Source organism: Colletes gigas, unplaced genomic scaffold (assembly GCF_013123115.1).
Source record: "Colletes gigas isolate AHSC1104 unplaced genomic scaffold, ASM1312311v1 Colletes_gigas_Sc00013, whole genome shotgun sequence".
In the NCBI taxonomy this organism is placed as follows: Eukaryota; Metazoa; Arthropoda; class Insecta; order Hymenoptera; family Colletidae; genus Colletes; species Colletes gigas.
In genome coordinates, this window is record NW_025106642.1 from 23,378 (window position 1) to 45,663 (window position 22,286).

General features: G+C 36.5%; 2 protein-coding genes and 1 long non-coding RNA gene across 5 annotated transcripts; 2 read left to right on the plus strand and 1 right to left on the minus strand.

Annotated features, from left to right (window-relative positions):
- Positions 1-1,436: 1,436 nt before the first annotated feature.
- LOC122399441 lies at positions 1,437-14,971 on the minus strand. Of its 2 annotated transcripts, none has more exons than XR_006259272.1 (5): positions 14,877-14,971; positions 14,614-14,793; positions 14,146-14,385; positions 1,687-1,897; positions 1,437-1,621 (listed from the first exon to the last, which is right to left on the minus strand). It is a non-coding gene; the product is annotated as an uncharacterized LOC122399441 (long non-coding RNA). The 2 variants fall into 2 exon arrangements; XR_006259271.1 differs by having other exon boundaries at positions 14,610-14,793.
- Positions 1,606-12,491, plus strand: LOC122399438 (angiopoietin-2). Its single transcript, XM_043400120.1, has 10 exons — positions 1,606-1,836; positions 6,792-7,075; positions 7,711-8,309; positions 8,617-8,879; positions 9,082-9,409; positions 10,446-10,577; positions 10,931-11,118; positions 11,233-11,376; positions 11,817-11,941; positions 12,168-12,491. Exons 1-10 carry the CDS (start codon positions 1,664-1,666, stop codon positions 12,257-12,259), a joined length of 2,328 nt encoding a protein of 775 aa, XP_043256055.1. The 5' UTR covers positions 1,606-1,663; the 3' UTR covers positions 12,260-12,491.
- LOC122399439 lies at positions 14,923-21,804 on the plus strand. Of its 2 annotated transcripts, XM_043400123.1 has the most exons (5): positions 17,150-17,228; positions 17,306-17,502; positions 17,597-18,505; positions 20,618-21,097; positions 21,484-21,804. In XM_043400123.1, the coding sequence occupies exons 3-5, from the start codon at positions 18,213-18,215 to the stop codon at positions 21,782-21,784; spliced, it is 1,074 nt and encodes a 357-aa protein (XP_043256058.1). In that variant the 5' UTR covers positions 17,150-17,228; positions 17,306-17,502; positions 17,597-18,212; the 3' UTR covers positions 21,785-21,804. The 2 variants fall into 2 exon arrangements, with proteins under 2 accessions (XP_043256057.1, XP_043256058.1); XM_043400122.1 differs by lacking the exons at positions 17,150-17,228; positions 17,306-17,502 and adding an exon at positions 14,923-15,244.
- Positions 21,805-22,286: the final 482 nt, after the last annotated feature.

Sequence of the window (22,286 nt, forward strand, 5' to 3'; positions counted from 1 at the left end):
GAACGGAACGGAACGGAACGGAACGGAACGGAACGGAACGGAACGGAACGGAACGGAACGGAACGGAACGAATTCAAACGGATCGAATCGTTCCAGATCGGATCACAGCTTTAGGTACACAGGGAAAGGACGGAAAGAGACCAGAATGGTCGGCAGCGGTTCAGTGGGGAGAGGCATAGGTACTCTTTCAACGTAGACACGTATGTACGTGAAAGTAACTCTTACAGTTGAGCGGGAATCGTATACATATTAGTGTTTTATGGTGTCGGTGGTCCCGTCGTTCACCACAAAGTCAAGATACGGTGCGCGCGGTATACCGGTATACCGGTACACCGGTGTGTATTTTATTAAGAGAGGGACGACGAACGGGCGAACGAGAAACGTAAGAGCAAGTAGGGGTGATAGAACCGTGTATGGCACGAGCCTCGCGCGGTTCTCTGATTCGCACCGATAGACGTAACCAACATAACGCAAAGACCAGCGGCCGAACTCTGGTCGAAGCCAGGCCGAGGACAATTTACAAGACTGTGCGTCGAGAACCGATCGACGAGCTACGATTATCGATTAATAGTTTTCATTTCGATCGTCAATCGGTAGCGTGTATGCGCGCGTGGACGTAATTACATGATTCTGGTTTTTCATATAATCAATCGGTCTCTTGCTGGTAAAAACAAGCTGTTGTACTTTCTTTAAATTGTCGTCCAGGACACAGTATCTTGGGCGAAAGTCTTTCGAGAAACAACGCGCGCGCACAGTTTTACCAATCTATTCCTTCACCGTTTCGTTTTCTCTTTCTTGCTGGTCCGTGCACCTGTAACCTGTACTTATCGACGAATACAGAGGAAAATCCTACGGCATGTACCAAGGGCTGCTGCTTTATTCTTCAGGAAGGTTCAACGAGAACTGCGAAGATCAACAACGAGTGTGATTAATAAGTAAAACGGACACTAAGGAGCATAAGAGATTGAAGAAATAAAGATTTTGCTGGGGGAAAAAGGATACAGAAACGTTATAAAATCGAATCGAAGAAAGGATTATAAATCACACGCAAAATAACAAGCAAATGCTTATCTCACTATTTGGTAAACGCTTAAACTTGTCGATTGGTTGTTGTTACGCTTTTCCAAGTAAAATCTACAGACATAATCGTAATTAATATTAGTTCGGGGAGGATCGGAGGATCGGAGGACACAGACATTGTTAATTACAAAGCGAATAAGGAATGGATAATCTTTAAACGAAAACCGTTTCAGTTATTGTTGCGATTGCGAAGATTATATTGCAAGTTTTGAATCGCGAGTGATCAGTGGGCTTGTTAATCGTCTCTCAATTCCCAGTCATTTCGTCCTCGGATCAGATTGAGATCGAAGCGAACGAGTCAAGCTGAACGATTCGAGAAACGATTTTATTCGCTTGTTTCGATCTTTGTGTTCAAGTTTGTTTTGTTTGGTGTATTTTTCCTTCTTTGTGTATATTAATGGTACACGAAGTACACGAGCTAGTTGGTAATACAACACCACAGTGATTATCGGGAGTGTTGGTTCGTGTTCTTAAAATTGGATGCCTTCCTTCCTTCCTTCCTTCCTTTGGCCGTTTTTTCTTTTTATCGTCGTATCTCGTTCTATTTATCATATTCCGTTTATTTTCCGTTGAGTTTTCGAGTATGAAAGAGGCTATAATCATTACCACGTGCCTGTTGGGTTTCGTGTTTGCTGGAAGTCCTAGACTGCCGAGAACCTCTGCCGACGAGCGTAATACACGTAATGTCACTAACAATGGAAGCATCGTCACTGGAAATACGATGTCGGCACCTATCCGCAATCCTCAACGAAACAGGTAAGCTGGTGTAAGGTATTCAAGTCTCTTTTAAACTGCTACACATGTTTGCTTCGTTAATCTGAGAATGAAAAATCGACAAAATCAATTTCTATTTAACGCGTAACGCGCACAAATGTAATCAGCAGGTACATAGTATATTTCAGCCAGATGAATTCTGAAGAGAATCTTGAGCGACTCGAGCTTAATAGGTTTCAAACTGGTCATTTAAATAATTTGTAATACTTGAAAAAATAGTTTCCGTAACCTTGAATTTAGTAGGTTGCCTTGCCTTTACGTAAAACCTTTCGATCATTAACGTTTCCGAAATATTACGTTGCTTCTACGTTGCTTCTAAAAGTAATCGTTTCAGATTTTGTTTACGTAAAAACTTTACGCGACACTTTAATTCCGAACACACAGTCTGTGAACTTTGTGAATTTTTTAAAAATATTCATGCTTCGCTTTGATACATGTACTTGATAAATCCACGTATCAAGTTCTTATACACTGAGAGTGTCTGTATAATGATGTATAAATTGAAAGATAAGTACATCGATGCTTGTGATATCTTGTCGAATTGTAAAGAGACGTTTACGTTGGTAGTAGGTGTGTACGGTGATACCTATACACGTAGAAAAGTTTTAACTAGTTTTGTCGGTTGGGTCTTTCATTTTCGTACATTTCGGAAATAATCGAATTTTGGTAGCATTCTCGATCGATAATCGATATTAACTGTAACGAAAATGCCGCAAATCCTGTGATCACATTTTAATCGCAAGAAATCGAAGCAAGAATTTCCGCTATTGTATCGAACAGGTTTGTACTCTCCTTTTTCTCGCTTTCTCTTTTCATCCTCTCGATTCGTGCGGCGTATAGCACTGTACACCTACAATATACCACTATAAATCCTCCTGTCGTGTCGTGTTTGTCTTGCGTTGTACTGTCGCACCGTTCGCTTGCGTTACTTCTCCGTTTATGTAACTTGATAAAACAACGCGAAAAGTTTGTTTTCTTTAAATCGTAACGAACCTTCTACAGACACCATTTAATACGCTACACTTTCGTCGCTTGTGTACCAAACTGTTACGAATTTTGCTAATGGTCCATGTGCCATTTGCTTTCCTCTTATTCGGTTTAATACTTGTTTGCTGTACTTTCTTTTTTCTAACGATGTCCTAATAGTAATAAGGCGCATATACTATACTGCTGAACAAAAGTATACCAATTTTCATTCGTTTTAGTTAGAACGATTGATTTTTTTCTTACTAGGAAACGTAATGCTATAAAATCAAACTTTGTATTATTTTCCTAAATAATTAATTATTGTGCATTTTATGGTAAATGTTATTTATCCTTTGGTCAAAGGAATAAGTTTATTAAATAATAATAAAAGAATTTTTAGTATCGAGTTATCGTTTCATTCCCAGAGATCAGAAAATCGTCTTAAAGATACGTCTGGTACGAGTATATACGTTTCTCACATGGCATCTCGGATACGTTTTATACAATTTAAAATTAATCGAATCTTGATAACATTTAAAGTTTTTAATAGCGACGGGACATCTGTCGTTAGTGCAACGTTGACCAAACACGTCTATTTAAACGTTCCAGTCGTTTGAAAAATATCGCGATCGCGTATCGATACGGTTACGGTTTCGCAACGTCACAACGCAACGTTCAGATTTTCGTCTCGAAACGTTCAGACATAAAATGGACGTTTTCGAAACGTTTTCGAAACGTCGTCGCGTCGCGTCGCGTCGCGTCGCGTCGCGTGGCGTGGCGTCGCGTGCAGCGTGAGTTATAGTATACCAATTGCAAGAAATTTTTCCACCACGCTGTCAACAATTTGAGATCTGAACTGGCTTTAAAATGCAACGCACTACAGATATGTATAATGATGGTTTTAGGTATCACGAGATTAAAACTGTAAAATAGTCGGTACTATTTCTTATCCTACTGAAAATTTATGGGAAATATTCGTTTCGTATTTTGAAAAAGCGGCAATATGAAGCGGGGTGTGCAAGTTTTAGAAACTGACTATTAAAAACTGTTTTAGTTTTAGTATTTGCTAAATATATTATTTTTCATAAGCGAATACTTGTATTTGTCTGTACGATAGGAGCATAGACAAGACCAAGATACCTACTATAAATCGAAAGAAACTTTAACATGTAAGTTTCGAAATAAAAAGCCTTCGGTAAAACGCTGCCATTATAGAAAAGTAGTACGCGTTTAAACCAGACAACCGTGTCGTAGTTATTAAAAAAATCTATTCCACAAGGATCGTGTTACGATCCTGAATGTGTCAAGATTTACCAAGCGTTCGTTTATTTAATGTGCTTCGATCAATGGATTGAAATTAGTGTCTGTGATGGTTTGAAAAATCATGAATCTGTTGAATTTAGGAACAAGCAGAAGCATTTCGTTTCCCTTCGCTACGTTTTAATGTTCATTAAATTCCAGTTACGAGAATAATTTGTTTCTGCTTTCTCTCCCTCTCCCTCGCCCTTTCCCTCTCCGACTTGCAATCCCACTCCATCCTGAACCCCTCCCCCACCCATTTACTTTTTCATTCTTTCTCACGCATACGTACGTTACAAAAATGAAAGGGTTCACAACTTTTTCCTTTCACCTTATTACCCACTCTACATGTACATTATTTTAGATCTTGTGCTTTTTCATACAATTATACTCACAATATACATATACATGTATGTATGTATGTATACGCATAGTTGTACGTGCTATCACCACAGGGTACACATCTCGAACATTGCAAGTTGCTGTCTCTGAAATCACTAGGGTAATAAAAATATTATTTTTTTTCCATTCTATGATTTACCGGAAGGCTTACATTTACCTGACAGACATACATACATACATACATACATACATACATACATACATACATACATGTGTACATACCTGTATAGATTCCGAATTCTCTATGTATTCTGTATTCTGCAAATGTTATTTATTTATACGTATATTTAAATATTCCGATTTATGATAAACGGTAATAAAAAAAATGAATAACTTTGATTTGAAATGAAAAAATCGATTACACGTTGTATATGCATATTGATAGACAGGAACGGTAAATCGATAGGTGCCCTCTTTCGATCGGTACACATTCCTTAACGATATTGCGAGAAGGACACAAAGGGAACGGAAAGAGAACGATCGGATCACAAGGATAGAATGACGCCAGTGGGGCACTAGTTCTTTCTCGTTGCGTAACAATTCCCCGAGCTCCAGTTATGACAATACGATTGCACAAGTTTTACTAGATTCCTCGGAAGGAAGGAACGACTCTGTTGATCTCAGCTTATACATATACAACTACCTTACGTGTCTAAAGAATCTTCAAAGTATGTATATGCAAAACAATTAGACGGAATGAACGCGAACAAGTTTACCGATTATGGCTTCTAAATATACCGTTTGCAGATTTACTACAGTTTGTTGTGGTTGGGTTATTACAGGATCCTATGTCATAATATAATAATAATATTTTTCAATGCAACGTTGATCTACGATCGCCTTTAGACTCGCTTCGTTATAACTATCACTTTCGCCTTACAATCCGTTGGTTCTTTTACAAACATTCTTATAGGTATTTCCGGCCGCGGAATGTTGTCGTCCGTTCTATGCCGCAAAACATTTCGCTTCCACATTTCCACACTCAGTTCCTACTTTTTATCCTTTCGATACTCGGGACACTTCTTCAACGAGAATAATTTTCATAATATCTTTTTCTACTTTCACCGTTCGATCGATCACTAAACGATCACTAAACGATCACTAATCACTGTTAATGCATTATAAGGAATCGCACAGAGAACAAACTATTTTTAAAAACATATTACACGTAAATGCCGCTTATTTAAACTTTTTCACCCATTTAATGTTTTCTCGACAAGTAATCCATCATGTAATAGTAACAAAACAATCATCCCGATAACACATTGTACATAAAGAAGAACAAAGGCAAATCGAGGAACTCGAACAAATCGTAATTGGGTGAACATTACGTAAGCGTATGTAAAACTCGATTGTGATCGATGCATCGGCAATCCTTCTGGATTTCTGATAACTGCGTTACACGTGTGAATTAGAAATTAAATAAAAAAATTATTTTCGGTCGTGGAGATCAATTACAATCATTTTTGGCCAATAGACATACCCTCGAAATCCTAACCATTATCGAGACAAAAATTCGAGTAGGTGGACAAATTTTTCGATAAAATTAAAAAATTATTTTTTATGAATACGCATACCCCCGAAATACATATATGTGGCCTAACACATATGTATTTTCCACAATTCTTATCTAGCAATGTCTGTACCTACTTACTAATAGTCTGTACTATCAGCAGCAATAGAGCACTCTAAAGGATTCCATTCGCAATACATATACGCATGAAATTTTTAATGTTTGCACCTTTAACGGCCATTAATCAGTTAGGACACTTTCTTCTAGCGTCGATGCTCGTTCTAATAACTCGTTGATAACCATAACGTCACGCAGCGATACTCGCAAGTATAATCATCATTATTTACATATAGTTTAAACGGTACAATGTATTAAATGTTAAGCGTGTTTTATATCTTGGTTAATAAGATTGGAAAGGATCGTGGTAAGTATGAGAGTACGACTGCTGGCCTGGCTGCGAAACGATTGCGTAAAATTCAAGGCACGCTTACAGCTTACATCGTAACAGAGGAGAAAGGATACATCTATTTAAGCTGCCATAGATCAAGCTCTATTTTAAACGCAGTACCAATTATGGAAAATATATTTTCTTCTATTTTCGAAACGAGAACTAGTCGATTAGCGACAAAGGAAAGTATTTCATCACCGTACCTAGTCAACATTCAAATTCGTCTTTATATTCGCGTTAAAATTCTCTTAAATATACATATAAATAATAAGGTGTTTACTATGGTTTTGTTTGAAATAATATTTTCAGAGAACAGTACCTCTTCAATGTTTTCGAGGTAATAGTTTCGACTCTGGAATCAAAATTGCAGCGAATCGAAAATCTAGACAAAGCGGTGGAACATCTGATGAGGAGAGTAGAAGCTTTGGATTCGCGCGTGAACGATAACATCGATAAAACCGATGCGGTAATTACCAAGCTTCGAACGTTGGATTTGAAGCTTTTTAATTCGCCAGCAATGTTTTTGCCAACCGAACGTGTCGTCTATTCAACAAAACTACCCAATGATAAAAACAACAGTGAAATCGGAGGCGGTATGTACACAAACAAGCATTAGTTTTCCTTTCCGTTTCTACAACCTATGGGAGTGTCGATCGTTTGATATACATATTACACCCGTGGATAAGAAATCTGTTGACCGGTGAGAGTAGATTCCGAAAAGATCCAAAGATTCTGCTTCTGCTGTTTAGAGTTTTCTAAATACGTAACTCGATGCAGGTTATTAAAAGGAACACACATTTTCACGATCAAAAATGTACAGTAATTGTTTGCTCGAAGATTGCAAATAGAAAGCGTAAATGTCGAATTTTCTTTTGCAAGTGGTTCAACTGTTCAACTGAAACGGGCCGTTCTAAAAGGAACAGCAAACGGAATAGAAGATCGTGACTTGTCTATACATGTTGTATAATTTATTACATAAATTTAGCTTTTTTTTTTTAGTTTCTATTAATAGACTTTATATTACACCAATACGCCGATACGAAGATGATTCAGTTTCGTTAATTCTCGTGCTAAAATTCTACACACACGAGCGCACGAGCACGCGCGCGCACACACAAAAGTACACATATTAGTTTCACTCTGTTGTTATACGTACTTACACATTACCTACATTTTCTTCCACTTGATTATTTAATCGCTTACGTTTACATCGATTTGCATTTATTAGAGAAAACAGCTTCGACGATTCAAACGATTCATAACGATCGAAGAGATCCATCGTCCGAGAGCCTCGGTGATAAATTATTGTCGCTCGATCAAAAGGTTTCCGATATAGACCACAAATTGGTCGATCTCAAGAATCAATTGGACAATAACTTTTTACAAAACGATGACATAAATGCCGAAGCAAGCGAAAAAAAGCCAGTCAGCATGAGCGTAATCGAAATCACAAAAGCGATGAGCAACGAAGTAATGAATCACATTACGATCGAGATTGAAAATCTAAGACAGACTACGGGTAACATGGACAGAAAGTTGCAGTTTCATATGAACTTGGTCTCGGATCATTTGGAGTCGGTTTACAATATGATGACGGATGTGCACGATGCGATTCTTGTAAGAGGCCACGGAAACGCAAACGTAAACGCAAACGTAAACGTAAACGCAAACGCAAACGCAAACGCAAACGCAAACGATCAACGAATTATCAACGTTACTACGACCACGGAAATACCGTCGAAACAAAATAAGATCGACCGACTTGTTGAACAGATGTATCCTATGTTGACTGTTTCCGAAAAGATGGACGAAGTTTGGAACATTGTGGTGAGTCGATATGTATTTCGATCAAGTATCGCTTGCTTCATTTCATCTTGATATTTTCCACTTTGATTTCAATAAGAATCGTGATTAACCCATCCGATTTCTTGTTGTTTATTGCTACATTAATTACTTTTCGCCTAAAAAAGAAACGGAACGTTCCTCGATAAATAAAATGTTTTGTTCTATTAAATACTGCAACTATTCCAACGAATATCTTATGCCGTCCCAGATTAAAAAAATTACAACAGGTTGAAACTTGGTCTCTCTTTCTTCGATAATATTTATTATTATATTGTAATCGTTCGGACAGGTTGGCACGAAAAGTTCCGTGGACGATCTTTTGCCAAAATCGGAGGAATTACTAACGCAAACGCAAAGGCAGGAAAGAGCGATAAGCGAAATTCACGCGGATTTAAGATCAAAGACAAATCTGATTATCGAAAACTTGGAAGGAGTCGAGAATAGGTTGAGGAAGCAAGAGGACGATGTTGCTACTCTTGGCCAACGTCCAATACCGGCGGAACTATTACTCGATCCCACGATCGATCGACTCGTCGAATATGATTCGAGTAGGTCAGTTCCCTTGAATGTTTTTTCCATTCGATCGGTTGCTCGTCAACGTTTGCATTCGCAACATTCAAAGGGCTTCGCGCGCGCGCGCGTGCCCCGAGTTCTCAAGTTTTAGGCTACGCGAGATTTATAAAGATAATAAATATAGATTCGCGAGAAGGTATTTTAAACGATTTAATGTCTACGCTGACTTCCTTCTTTTTAGATACGTTGGATTATCTGAAGATCTTACGACCGAAACCACCGTTTCAACGATGACGCCAACCACCGTCGTTTCATCGGTGTCAATGTCAATGTCTTCTTCGACGTCGTCGAATATCATACCGGTCACTAATTTTAACAATTCTAATAATATCGATGGTACTAGTAATTTCTCTAATTCGAGCACAGCCTCTGGGACATCACCGTCCTCGAGTACACAAAGATCTTTGGTTAAAAATCGTGGCGTTATATTTCCAAGTGTGAAAAACAAACCCAGTCCGGCGAATTCGACTTTCACCACTGATGCATTTCTCAGTTATAAGGATGTTAAGGTAATTGTCGCCCTAACGAATATCGGTACATATCACCAACGGGGAAAGGAAACTACACCCCAAGAAAACACGTACATATGTACATACATATATGTATCGTTCGTACAACACACTCCTAAACTCACTCGCGCATCTACATATTCCGTACATATTTTCTCCTACATTTTTCTTCGCGGGAGAAATTCAATAATATTATTTCATTTCTTTTTTCTTCTTTTCCTGCTAAAACTCACCCTAGCCTGTTCGGGATACTTGTATCTTCACCTACCTCGATTCTCTATATTTCTTCCATGATATACATCTGGTGATATGTATAGAAATATAGATTATCGGTAGATAGTTGTCAAGTATGCGGTTTAATGTAGGTAACAAGGTACTACCATAACACGCCATGCATAGGTATAAATGCACCCATGTGGTGTATTTCGGGAAGGAAGGTTTATGCTTGAAAATTGCTTATGCAACAAAAACGATTACCGTTGTGGACGTTTCATTTAAACGTACGACCTATAGTTGCTCGTAATTGCCGTCTCGAGAACTTTAAACCGCGACGTGAAAGTCGCTATACTGGATTTACTCGTTTACCGTGTTTAAACGGTCAACTCGAATAATCGAATACTACTGCGATGACTCTTATCGTGAGCATTAGGTTATATGTACCCTGGCACTATTTACTTTCTTCTACCTTCCTATTTCTAGAAATATCCAACCATGTATTCTGCGATTTCGATACTTTTCTATCAAATCGTCCAGCGCACCGTGTACAAGAAACAACAAATATTCCCTATATTCTACCCTCTCTTCTACACACACACACACACACACACACACATATACTTATAAGACCCTGTAAAATTTTCGAGACACTCAACAAACGAACTTTAATTATCTTTTTAGTAGTATTCGAACAATTTCCAACTGTGGAAGGAAAAGAAGAATCTTAAAGAAATTTTTGCCAATTTCTAGCCAAGGACCCCATCCTGATGTGCACACAGTATACCTATCGAGTGTTAATATACACGTGTAATTGTTACAGGGCTATTCGTGTGTCGATTTACTAAACGCGGGCATGAGGGATAGTGGTGTCTACTACCTTCAAATACGCGGTACAACCTACTGGTTCCTAAAAGTTTATTGCGAACAAGACGTCGCCGAAGGAGGTTGGACGGTAAGAATGACATTGAAACGGAAGATACTTTTTTACCGTATCGATACACGATTCGTTTCATTGCGTGTCGCGTGTCGCGTGTCGCGTGTCAACGTCAGCTGCTTCGTATACAGTTATGCGTATATGCAATTCTGTTGAAAAATACGGCGTTAAAACATAGACAGCGCATGAATCGCGCGAGTATCGAGCAGAATATAACTTTCATAGCAGCAAAGTACGCTCTATCCACGACGCGTTGGTTCGTTTTGTTGTTGTTGTTGTTCTTTTTTGAAAAAGAAAACACGATAAAAAAAATTACAATTGTTTTTTTTTTTAAATATCGACATATACGATAAAGTGATGTTCATGCATAGGTTATTCAAAGAAGAGACGACTTTGGGGAGCCAAGAGAAAATTTCAATCGAGACTGGGCAGACTACAAAAACGGGTTCGGCGATCCTGGCAGAGAATTTTGGCTTGGTAACGAGAACATATACATGTTAACGAATAACGAAGACTATATGCTTAGAGTGGAACTCGAAGATTTCGAAGGAAACAAAAAGTAATAAAATAAACAGTTTTATAAATAAATGAATATACACCGTTTTGGTCTGTCGCTGCATCCCGTCGCGCGTGTATACCTACTACATGATACCGAGCGATATTTATTTTCTAGATACGCACAGTATTCTCATTTTAAAATTTACTCGGAAGCAGAGTATTATAAATTAGAGATCGATGGTTACGACGGAAATGCAGGTGATTCCTTAAACGATCCTTGGTACGGTTCAAATAATAGTCCTTTCTCGACGTATAACAGGTAAGAATTTTTCTATACGTTCGAATGCTACAAAAATTTGGTAGCAAACGACCAAAATAATTGTGTGGGGAATTATACGTGTACACTGGATACGTGACAATTTCTTACATAATTTCTCCTACACTGGTCGTTGTACCACTGATTGTCAGAAAAAATCTGGCCGCGCTACAATACAAATGCACAATCATCGCTGGCAAAGAGGACGCGATACATATTTGAAAATACACAAACTTTAGTGGAGGAATATCAATCAGAGTGACTGACTGGTTTTCTCGTTATTATGTATTATGTATTTTTTATTTGTATAAATGCAAGACGATAGTTTGATACGCGTCTTTCGCGGCCAGCTTTTTCTTCCCTCGGATTTATAGAGATATTATAGAATTTTTGATCGTTAACCTAAAAAACCTAATCGAGATACACTTTGTCCGATTCTACAGGGATAACGATAGATCGTCGTTGAATTGTGCTTCCATGCTCAAGGGTGGATGGTGGTGGAAATCATGCGGACGCGGATTGAATGGTCTTTACTTGAACGATCCTCAAGACTTGACCGCTCGGCAAGGTATCTTCTCGTATCTTCGTCCTCTGGCTCTGTCCAATTTTTCAACGAATCGAAAGTAAAATAAGAACAAATAATAGTCGTACATTACCCTGACAAGAAACTAAATCGCAAATATCCGTTTAATAAATGTCGAGTATATGCTAGGAGTCGCCTTATACATATGTATAATTTATATGTATTATCCTCGCCGCCTGGTAAACTTTTTTCTTTTCTTTTCTGTTGAAAGGTATCGTATGGTTCCGTTGGAGGGGTTGGGATTATACGTTAAAACGAGCTACGATGATGATTAAACCAAAAGGACCGACAACACCAATATAGATTATTCAAATTTCCTAGAAGAAGCAAATATACTAGAAAAGATTCTATAAATTACGTTATGCGTTGCGTTTCGTACAGATGGTGCAATTCTCCGTAACGACCAAATATACATATACAAAACTTTGGAAGCGCCAAACAATTTCTTTTTAGAGAATACACGTTTCCTTCGTTATTCCTAAACGCGATTTTGTTTGGAATTCCAACGTTGATAAATATTTATTTTTCTCGAAAGACTTACCGGTGGTAACTTTGCCAGATATAATTTTACAAACTAATTAAATCTGGTTATTAAATGTAATTAATGTCGATCGTTGAAACGTTTAAAAACGAGGTAGAAACCGACGAACGAATAGGTTGGCCTCCGCATCAGACGACAAGTTATTTTACTAGTAAATGGAACATTATGTTTACGTCAAACGCGTAACCATAATCGTTTATATGTTCTTTCGATACGTACGAAACATTAACTCGCGCTCGTTATACCTCAGAATCTTTAAAAAGAAACGACGACATACATGCATGGATGGATGGATGGATGGATGACCATGTACAGGATGTATAAAAATAATATTTCATCATTATTATAGTTGGATTCTGGGATAAGTCAACAGCAAAGGCAAACCTTCGCTTACAAACGTCAAGATCAAACCCATTTTTTATGCCCCGTGGCTTTTATTATAGGCTGTTTACCTCGGGCCAGCACTTTCTTGGGCCTAGCAATTTCGGTCTATCGCAATGAACAAAGAGTTTTACTTGTTTTCGTTGGAAACAACGGACAATAAAAAGATATATTTTCTTCGCTGGACAGAGTAATTTAAAAAATAACTTTGACATTTCAACGGCTCTCGATAACTGTCGAACAAGTTTTTCCAAGCTAAAACTGATTAAAACTTACTCGAGATCTACTACGATTACAGAGGTGTAGAATCCAACTCTAATAGGTACGATATATGTACAACTTTTATACAACCGCCCTCTTCCAAAATTATCGATATTGTTATTGTTAATATTAGTATGTCGGGAGGCCATAGGATTATCGAGAGTTCTATCCGAAATACGAACTCGATCATAGTCGTAGGTTTGTATTTAACAAAAATGCATGTCGAATGCAAAACGATTAGTATTGTAAATAAATGTTTAAACAGTATCGTTGCAACCCGTAAAGAGTATTTTTACATATTAAACAAACTTGATCTTTCGCAATATCGATTGTATTTTATCATTTCCAACGAGGAGAAATTTTCACACATATAATATATGTACTATACATTATCGCTGAAAAACATCCGATCGCTCGTTAGATGTGCATTTCATAAAAAAAAAGTAACATTGTCGTTTTTATTATTAGAAATTATTAGTACTTGCATGTAATTTTTCTGATTTTCTGATGAAAAGCAACAATTTTTAATAAATATACACGTACATGTTAATTAAAAGCAAATTTTATTTACACCGGATATTAAATTAGATACTTTTCAACGATAATATACGTATTGTGTCTATTTAACTTTAAAATTACATGTTAACCAATTCATAGTAAATGATACAACACACACTATGAAGTCGTAAAATAATTCATCATAAATAGTCGTACATCAATAGTTGAAAGTGGAAATGGACAAGTAGGAAATGATATTGCAGGAATTCTTTTCTACTTTAACGGAATTAAAGCTGTATAGTCCAGAGTTGAGCATCAATCGATCAATCGATCAATCGATCAATCGATCAATCGATCAATCGATCAATTTCATTCGAATAAATCATCAATCGATCGACGGATGCGATTGAAAATTTAATCGTCAGAAGTAACTCTCGTCGATTAATGGAATTAATAGCTCATTCTTTTTAAATTTCAACATAAAATATACATATGTATAACGTCGTACCTTATTACATATTCGGGAAACTGCCAACACGCCAATAAACTGCTGATCGCAGCAATTTTCAGGTTACGAATTACGAGACCGGACACCCACCTTCCCTCCAGCAGCAACATCGCCAACTATGCGATAGGGGCACAATGTTTTCGATACTCGGATGTTTTTCCGAAGGAAACCTTAAGCCTCGAGTTTCGAATAATATTGTTGATACTTGCGCTCGAGGATCCCATCACGTACAAATTACGACTGCAAAAGATTCAAGAGCAAAATTTCATTACCAAATCATTCCTTATGTGTGAGTGTACTTTGTCAAGACTTTGGAGAATACCACCAACACACTAAGGAACGGAACATCTATCTATTCTCTTAATCGCCAGGGTTTCGACTCACAGGTATATTTAAACATTTCTATTGGTTCTCATAATATTTCAAAGAACTTTAGTTAAATTTAGGCCGTTACAAGTACTTACTTACACTTTACTACTGCATAGGTGAGATCGTCTAACGGCAACGACATTTTTCCATAATCCATTCTGATTCATCGATGATACATGATACATAATCATGTTTAGTCGTAATTGCCGCATATTCTTCTCCTTGGAAAATTTACGATAGTATATTCGATAATATTTACTTGTATTTATAAAGAATGCTCTATTTAAATGGATAAGTAAGGAAAAATAAAACATAGTAAGTATGTATATAAAATTGTAAAGAAATTTTAAGTACTTACTTACCTTTCGTATCTGGGCAGTGTTCGTGAACTGCAACGGTGGCGGTGGCTTTACTTGTTTCTATTGATCGACGCCTGTGCAGTGGCGATATCGTCCTGAGCATCAACCATAGCCCAGAGGAAGCAATCATCGGTCGATCTTCTGTCGTTTTCTATCGTTTCGTGTAATTCCGAATTTCGAACTATTCTCGTGATCTGTGGTGCTTACACTTCGTTTTTAGTGGATCAAACGGGAAAATTAAAAAGAAACAGTGGAAGGGGAAAAGAAAAGGAAGAACACGGTCGTTAAAGCAGTTTTCAAGATAAAACGGCAACAACGTTTCAAGCAAGAATATCTTCGATCAATGTATCGAAACTACTGACCGAACCACAGTAAGACTTATTAAGCAATGAATATTCTACACGATAGGACATTTATTTTTCCTACCAATGATTATTTTAGAATAATTTTTAATTACATATAAACTATATACTTATAGATATAGTTTAATTACACGTATTAGTGACGTCGCGTCGTTTAAGATAAATTTTATTTTATGTCGTATCTACCAAGTTATTTTATTTCTTTTTATGGTATAAAAATATTGATTTTATCACAATGTTTCTGTAGCGTTATACCAAGTGTTATATTATTTTCCATTAAATGTTTTATATTCAGTTAATAATAGAAACTTATTACCTAAACTATCTACTTTCCATATAAGGGCATACTTATCCATAAATGAAACATTCTGATCAACAATTAAAATCGTAGAATAATTGATACTGTTTTTAGGTAAAATGAAAGCACGATAATCGTCAAGATTTTCTAAAAAGTAAATTTCTACACGTAGTACATACTTACTAGTTGCTACTAGAAATGCACACACACGTATACACAAAAAGTTGATTACACTTTTAAAACTAATAGTATACATTTTCTAGTTACAATAAAAGTATTCAGGAAAAATTAAACATATGCTGAGAAAGTGTCTATCTAATGTTCGCATTTACTATTTATCAATATCAGATATCATAATTTCAACATCATCTGACATAACCTCAAAAGTAAAATGAAAAATGTCTGATTTGAATTAAGTTTCATATACGTATATTTCAAATAAATTTAAGAAGAGGAATTTTTAATAAAATATCGAATATCATGAAATATAGTATATTCGTTAGCATGTTCCTTAGCCTGTAATATACCCCATATTACAGGGTATTTTAAAAAGGTGGAACAAATCGGAAGGTATAAAAATTCATCGTGCGAGAAAATGTAGAAAAGTCTAAAACTATTTTTTAATCTTACAAGACTTTAGTTTTGTGATTGAACTGTTAAAACTTGACATGTTATGTCGTTGTGGACACTTGCGTGTTTTTTGTATGCGGGTACGTAAATCCACGATCGCGCTATTTTCTTCCAGTCAGCTGATCAAGCATCGTACGAGAAAACAATCTTATCTTGGATTCTCTTGTCAGTGGATCGATTGAAATTTCTTTTTACATGACGTGAAATGGTGGTAAAAAGAAATTACAAAACACTTTTTATTAAATTGTTTTTCAATGTCACCTTCAGTTCTTTTTTTTTATAAATAAACCTATAATTTCTTTACATACATACATACATACATATGTATATCTTTCAGCAGATGTTAAATAAATATCTTTTCCCGAAATTGAATCAAAGAAAGGGTAATAAAACGTATGTTTAGTCGAGGGAACGTGTATTTTGTATATTATTTATCAACGAGAAATATTTTGCACGATATGCTATTGTATACATTCTCTAAAGTTGTTGTTAAACTACATAGTATTAGCCATATCATTAGCGATATCTTTCACCTTTATCACAGTGTTTGTAAACATTTCTTTCTGAAAAAAGAAATGGAAAATTCGACTGCTTGTACAGAAAACGTATGCATGCGCGTAGAAGCGATTACTCGCTTATGCCGGAATTCATGAATATTCCCAAGACATCGATTAAATTTTCTTACCTTTTTCTCACAACTAACAGCCTCTTTCAAGCGGCGGCTTTAGAGAATTTTAGCCAAGAAGGAAATAATTGAAAATTGTCCAGAGTTTACGCGAGATTTGATAGTCGGTGAGTAAGTAGGTGATCATCGTTACCTGGTTAATACGGTTAAGCTCGAATTTCTCCACGAATGTTTTGTTGGTCTGGTTCCCGTAGTTATTAATTATTCTACACTGGCCTGTTACATATGTGCATAACAGAATCGTGACAAAACCGGAACAAACGAGGCACATAGTACTTACTTACCTGATACGAGGGTTCTTACAGGAGTCCTAAAAATGAAAAAAGCTTTAAGAAATTACTTCAACTGTTTATCATCCGTATAAATCGTGTAAAAACTCGGTATAAATTCATGAAAATTGTATTATTTACTTTGGTATTTTTTTAACAAATTTACGATCATTATGTTCTGATGACAGCACTACAAAACACATTAGTAAAACTGCATGTGGTATTAACTCTTTATAACTACTCATTAAATTGTGGAACACGGAATATTTATGAATGATTGGAATGGTTACATTGTAAATATCGAAGATTCAAGCATAAATATGCAGCTTTTGTAATCTGAAACTGAATTGAATTTCGCATGAAACTCACAGGCCGAGTTACACATGTAATGCAAATAAGAATTTTTTATCAAAGAAACAAAAAAACTGACTGCATACTGCTAATGTTTAAAATCTTTATTTTTTTCTTTTTTTTTTCAGGATCTTTTCATGATAAACAGTCACAAATGGTAAACAGACACGATGAATCTGTGACGGTGAACAATGAATATCTACGAAAAATTCTAAAAAATGATCCTAACCTAACCCCATAATAGCAAGGACATACTCGAAATTAAAAGAAAATTTATAATGCGAATGAAAGAGAGCATGGAAACCGCCTGCAAATATGAACACTAGCTGGCATACAAATACGATTACCGATTTCCTACGCAATATAAATAAATAACCTAATTTCCAAACCAACGTTAATCTAATTAGTAAACTGAAAATGATTTTCAATCATGCAAGAAAATATGTTATTTACTGTTCAAAATGCATAATTGAATGCAGTAACTATTCGCAACGTATTCACGAAGAAAAATCGATATCGTTAAAAGCGATTAACACGTATATCTTGTTAAATATTCAGAATTTTACATCGACAACGATATAGTTACACCTAGTTTATCTAGAAAACAACATAGGATCAATTTATGTTACACTAGCATCGTTGAAATAAAAATGATTGAGAGCGATGACAAGAATGCCGTTAAATTTGTTCAAGTTGTTCAAGTTGTGAAAAACTGAACTAGCTAAAGAATCGAAGGAGTCGAAAATGTCTGAAAGTGATGCAAAACCAACATCGCCGGTACCGCTGATTGCTCATATACAATGCTGTAGTACTTTAACAAATACACATTCTTCAGCATCCCAAGTGACATCACGAATGTTACGATCACCGAGTCACGAGAGTGTCACGACCGATCTCTCTCTATTTAGTGTCTCTACGATATTAAGCGAACTACGAGGTACGAACAGATTCGTCACTTTTAAGTCGAACAACAATGTACATCTTGCTGACCGTGGCCCGTCACCGAAACTAGATTCTCATCAGATCGAAGCCAACAGGTGTGTTATTTTATTAACTTTATCGCTTGTGTGAGTTTTACTGACTGTGTGACATTCCAAACAAATTACGCTCGCGCGTGCGTGCGTGCGTGCGTGCGTGCGTGCGTGCGTGCGTGCGTGCGTGCGTGTATTTTTTATATCTTCCTATAATAATTATATCGTCAGGATTCCTTAACAGCTGTAGATACAGATAGAGCGTGTAAAAATGTTGAAAAATCTGATAATGAGATGAAAAATTGGCGATCGTTTCGTATCTGTATGTTAAACAGATTGTTAATAAATATGATAACGATGAGATTACGGTGCGTCCGCGAACATCTATCTATTTGAATGGTCTGGGTTAGGTTTGGGTTAGAGCTGCGAACCGGCTGGGGCGAGGGGAGCGAGGGATCAAGTAGACCCCAAGGCTAATGGGGTATTCCATCGTTCGAACCCGTTTGGTATTGGCATGATGACGATGGTTTTTTATCATAGAGAAATTTAGGATTGGGGGAAGAAGTGCAAGAAAAGTCTAGATAGAGGGTACATACATATATCGTAACGCGTGGAACCTATACTTCGTCAGCGGATTAGGAACATAAAAACAGTGAAAAAATTTCATATAAATTTGTTTGACCGTGTTCCCAAGTTATAGCCATTTTTATACTCGGGTTATTCTTAATCCTAAACCGAACTAGAGCTAAATGACTCTAATAAGCTGATTACATGCAATACCTGATAAACTTGAACTTGAACTTTTTAGCATTTATTTTACTTACGATATACTTTGACGAAATTATCAACAACAATTTAATGTAAAAGTATAAATTAGAGATCCTTATTTTACGTGACACGTAATTCACGTGAACACGTATGTAAGTAAGTACTTACCTATGTACCCGATACACGTTCAAACGCGAATAATCTGCGATAATGTAATAAGACTTGCGTTCCCTGGTGGAACATGTACATGCCCAACTTATGATAATGAATTACTACACGAGTTATTGGAAGGGGTTCAACTACATGAGTACATATGTCGCGTGCGATGAATGCATGACAGTCTGCCGGTACAACATTTTAGCGGAGTGACTAGCCGTCGGTTGTTGAACAAACGATGTTATAACAGGTGGATAGGATGCATTACCAGGGTTGCTTGAACCCAACATATGAATCCGCTAAATTTTTTATTTTTAGGGTCGCTTAAAAACATTTATTTATTCAGCATCCGTTTCTAATGTTGACATTTGTTGGCAACGTGTACGAGAATGCTGTGAACAAATCAGACAAGTATCTGGAATATTTGAGAGATTAGGATATTTTATGACACGACGACTGATCGCATTCAGGCCGCGAACGTGTGTATATTTAAAGTACTTCCCACGATGGTGAGCAATTGCATATTACTTTAGTAGATAAATGGCTATAACTTGGAAATAAGGAGAAATAGGACACACGTGTATATGATTTTTAATTGTTTGTATGTTCCCAGTCCAACTCTGAACTGGGTTCTACATGTTAGAAAACTTCCTACGTAAGATGGACATTGAGTTTCGAACAACGGGGAACAACGGACATACATGTACAGGGAAATAAAGAGAAGAACGGGACTGGCATGGTACTTGAAAAAGAGAGGGAAGGCAAAAATGATTAGTACGATTATGATGTTTAGATCGAGGACTGGATTAAGGAGAGAAGGAATTTATGTGCAAGAGAGAGAGAGAGAGAGAGAGAGAGAGAGAGATCTCGGAACGTATGTAGGATAACGAAGTGACGATGGCTGGGAGAATATTGGAAAGATTGTAGGAGGAGAATAAGAGTAATAAATACGAGGGATATTGAGTAGATAGAAAAAAATAGAGAAGCATTTGGAGGAGGGAGTACAGTGAGAGAATTGGAAGAGAATTTTTAGTTCCCCGTATATCCTATGTATACATATGTTTGGATTCTCTATACATATATCTATAAAATTTCATTCAAATTTTAGTCGAATATTTTATACGATCTCCTTGTTAGTTTTTTGGACATTCTCATGTGTAACGATCTTTAATTAATAATAATAATAATAATAATAAATGTTAAAAAGTAGAATATTTTATCGATTAAAAATGATTGATTTTGATTATTTTTTAGGCCAGCAGATATACCAGAAACTCTTTGGTTCGAAGAAGAAAATGAACTGATTCGAAGTTGTGGCGTACTTTCCTCGGCGCTTGGTCTTCGCAAAAGCTTTAGTACAAGCGATGTATCTCAACTGCCAAGTCCAGACGCATTAGACATAAATGGACTTCGATCGGCTGTTTCTGCTTTAACTCTCGATACTGCCCAAAGAAACACTCTATTTTTGGAGCACAGAAGACTCGATCATGCTTCAAGGTCTTGCAGTACATGGGTTGCTGTTGGTGAACCAGTAGCTATTACGTCGCAGCTTCCTAGTCCTCACGGAGGAAGTGCGCAAGAGCAGCAGCGTCAGCAACAACATTTATCAACGTCTACCTCTCAGTCGGCTTCACAGCCTTCACCCGCACCAATACTAGCTCCGGTACCTTTCACGGGGGCAGATCTTGTCAGATCTGTGAACAAAAAGGTTCGCCAAAATTATATACGTCGAAGGTAACTTTACACACATTTATTTATACGTATACCATTCTAATATTCCACTTATACATATCCTGTTAAAATCATATTCATAAAAATTTATCTGTAAACATAGGCCCGCAAATGCTTACTTTTCGATATTAAAGTATCCTACGTGAATTGAATAATTCTACCGTTCGAATAAACGTTACTCTTCAGTTACGAACGATTAAAGAAAATTTTTCATTATGCACCACACGATGAAACACTGACCGTGTAACGACTTGCAAAATATTTATAATCAGTAAATGTTTATCTTCATATATGTAATACCCTATCCAAGTTTTTACATTAAAAAGAAAAAAAAGACAATGTTGCGTACAGAAATTTAAAAATAACTTAAAAATCTTCATAATTTACAGACTATTAACAACTTATCGCGCTTTGGAACGGCTTTCACAAAGCGAATTCAATTTAGATCAATTGGAAGCTGCAGCAAGCGCTGCACGAACTACATCTGGAACCTCGTTATTAGTTCCTGGAACAACAACAACCATTACTGGATCTTCTCTGTTAGGGCGAAAGGACCGAAATCATGCATTAACGATTAAAGACGTGGAAAGAGAACGTGGAAACCAATTGTCTAAATACGAGAGAAATATGATGATTTTTAACTGGCTACATACTCTGGACGATACCACCGCTGTAGACAGCATAAAATAAATTACACAAAATTACGCTTACGATCGACTATGATGGCTAATCCGATACCTAAACACTGGTCCCTTCAGCTATGCTTGATATTTAATTATATGTTATACTTGTAAAAGTTATAAAATTTGTATACTGTATAAACATTAGCTGTCATATTAAAAAATTTGAATTTAAATGTTAAATATTTGTTGTATTATAATTAATTATAGTTTTTAATATACAGGGTGAGACAACAATTCTATATACCTGAAAGATTTTCGTTATTTTTAGACATAGGAAAATACATACATACATTGTATACGCAAGATGTACAGCATAAGGAGACACCCTCCTATTACAATAGAGTTAAAATTGTTTTAGTAATTAAAAGAGAAACGACCTCTTTGACCTTGAAATATGTTGCTAATATCACATTACATACATATATGGCTGAATAACACCAATCTCCAAGATCTTCTCTCGAACAAAGAAAAGTGGAAGGAAGCTGGTGTGAAAAACAGCTCAACCATTC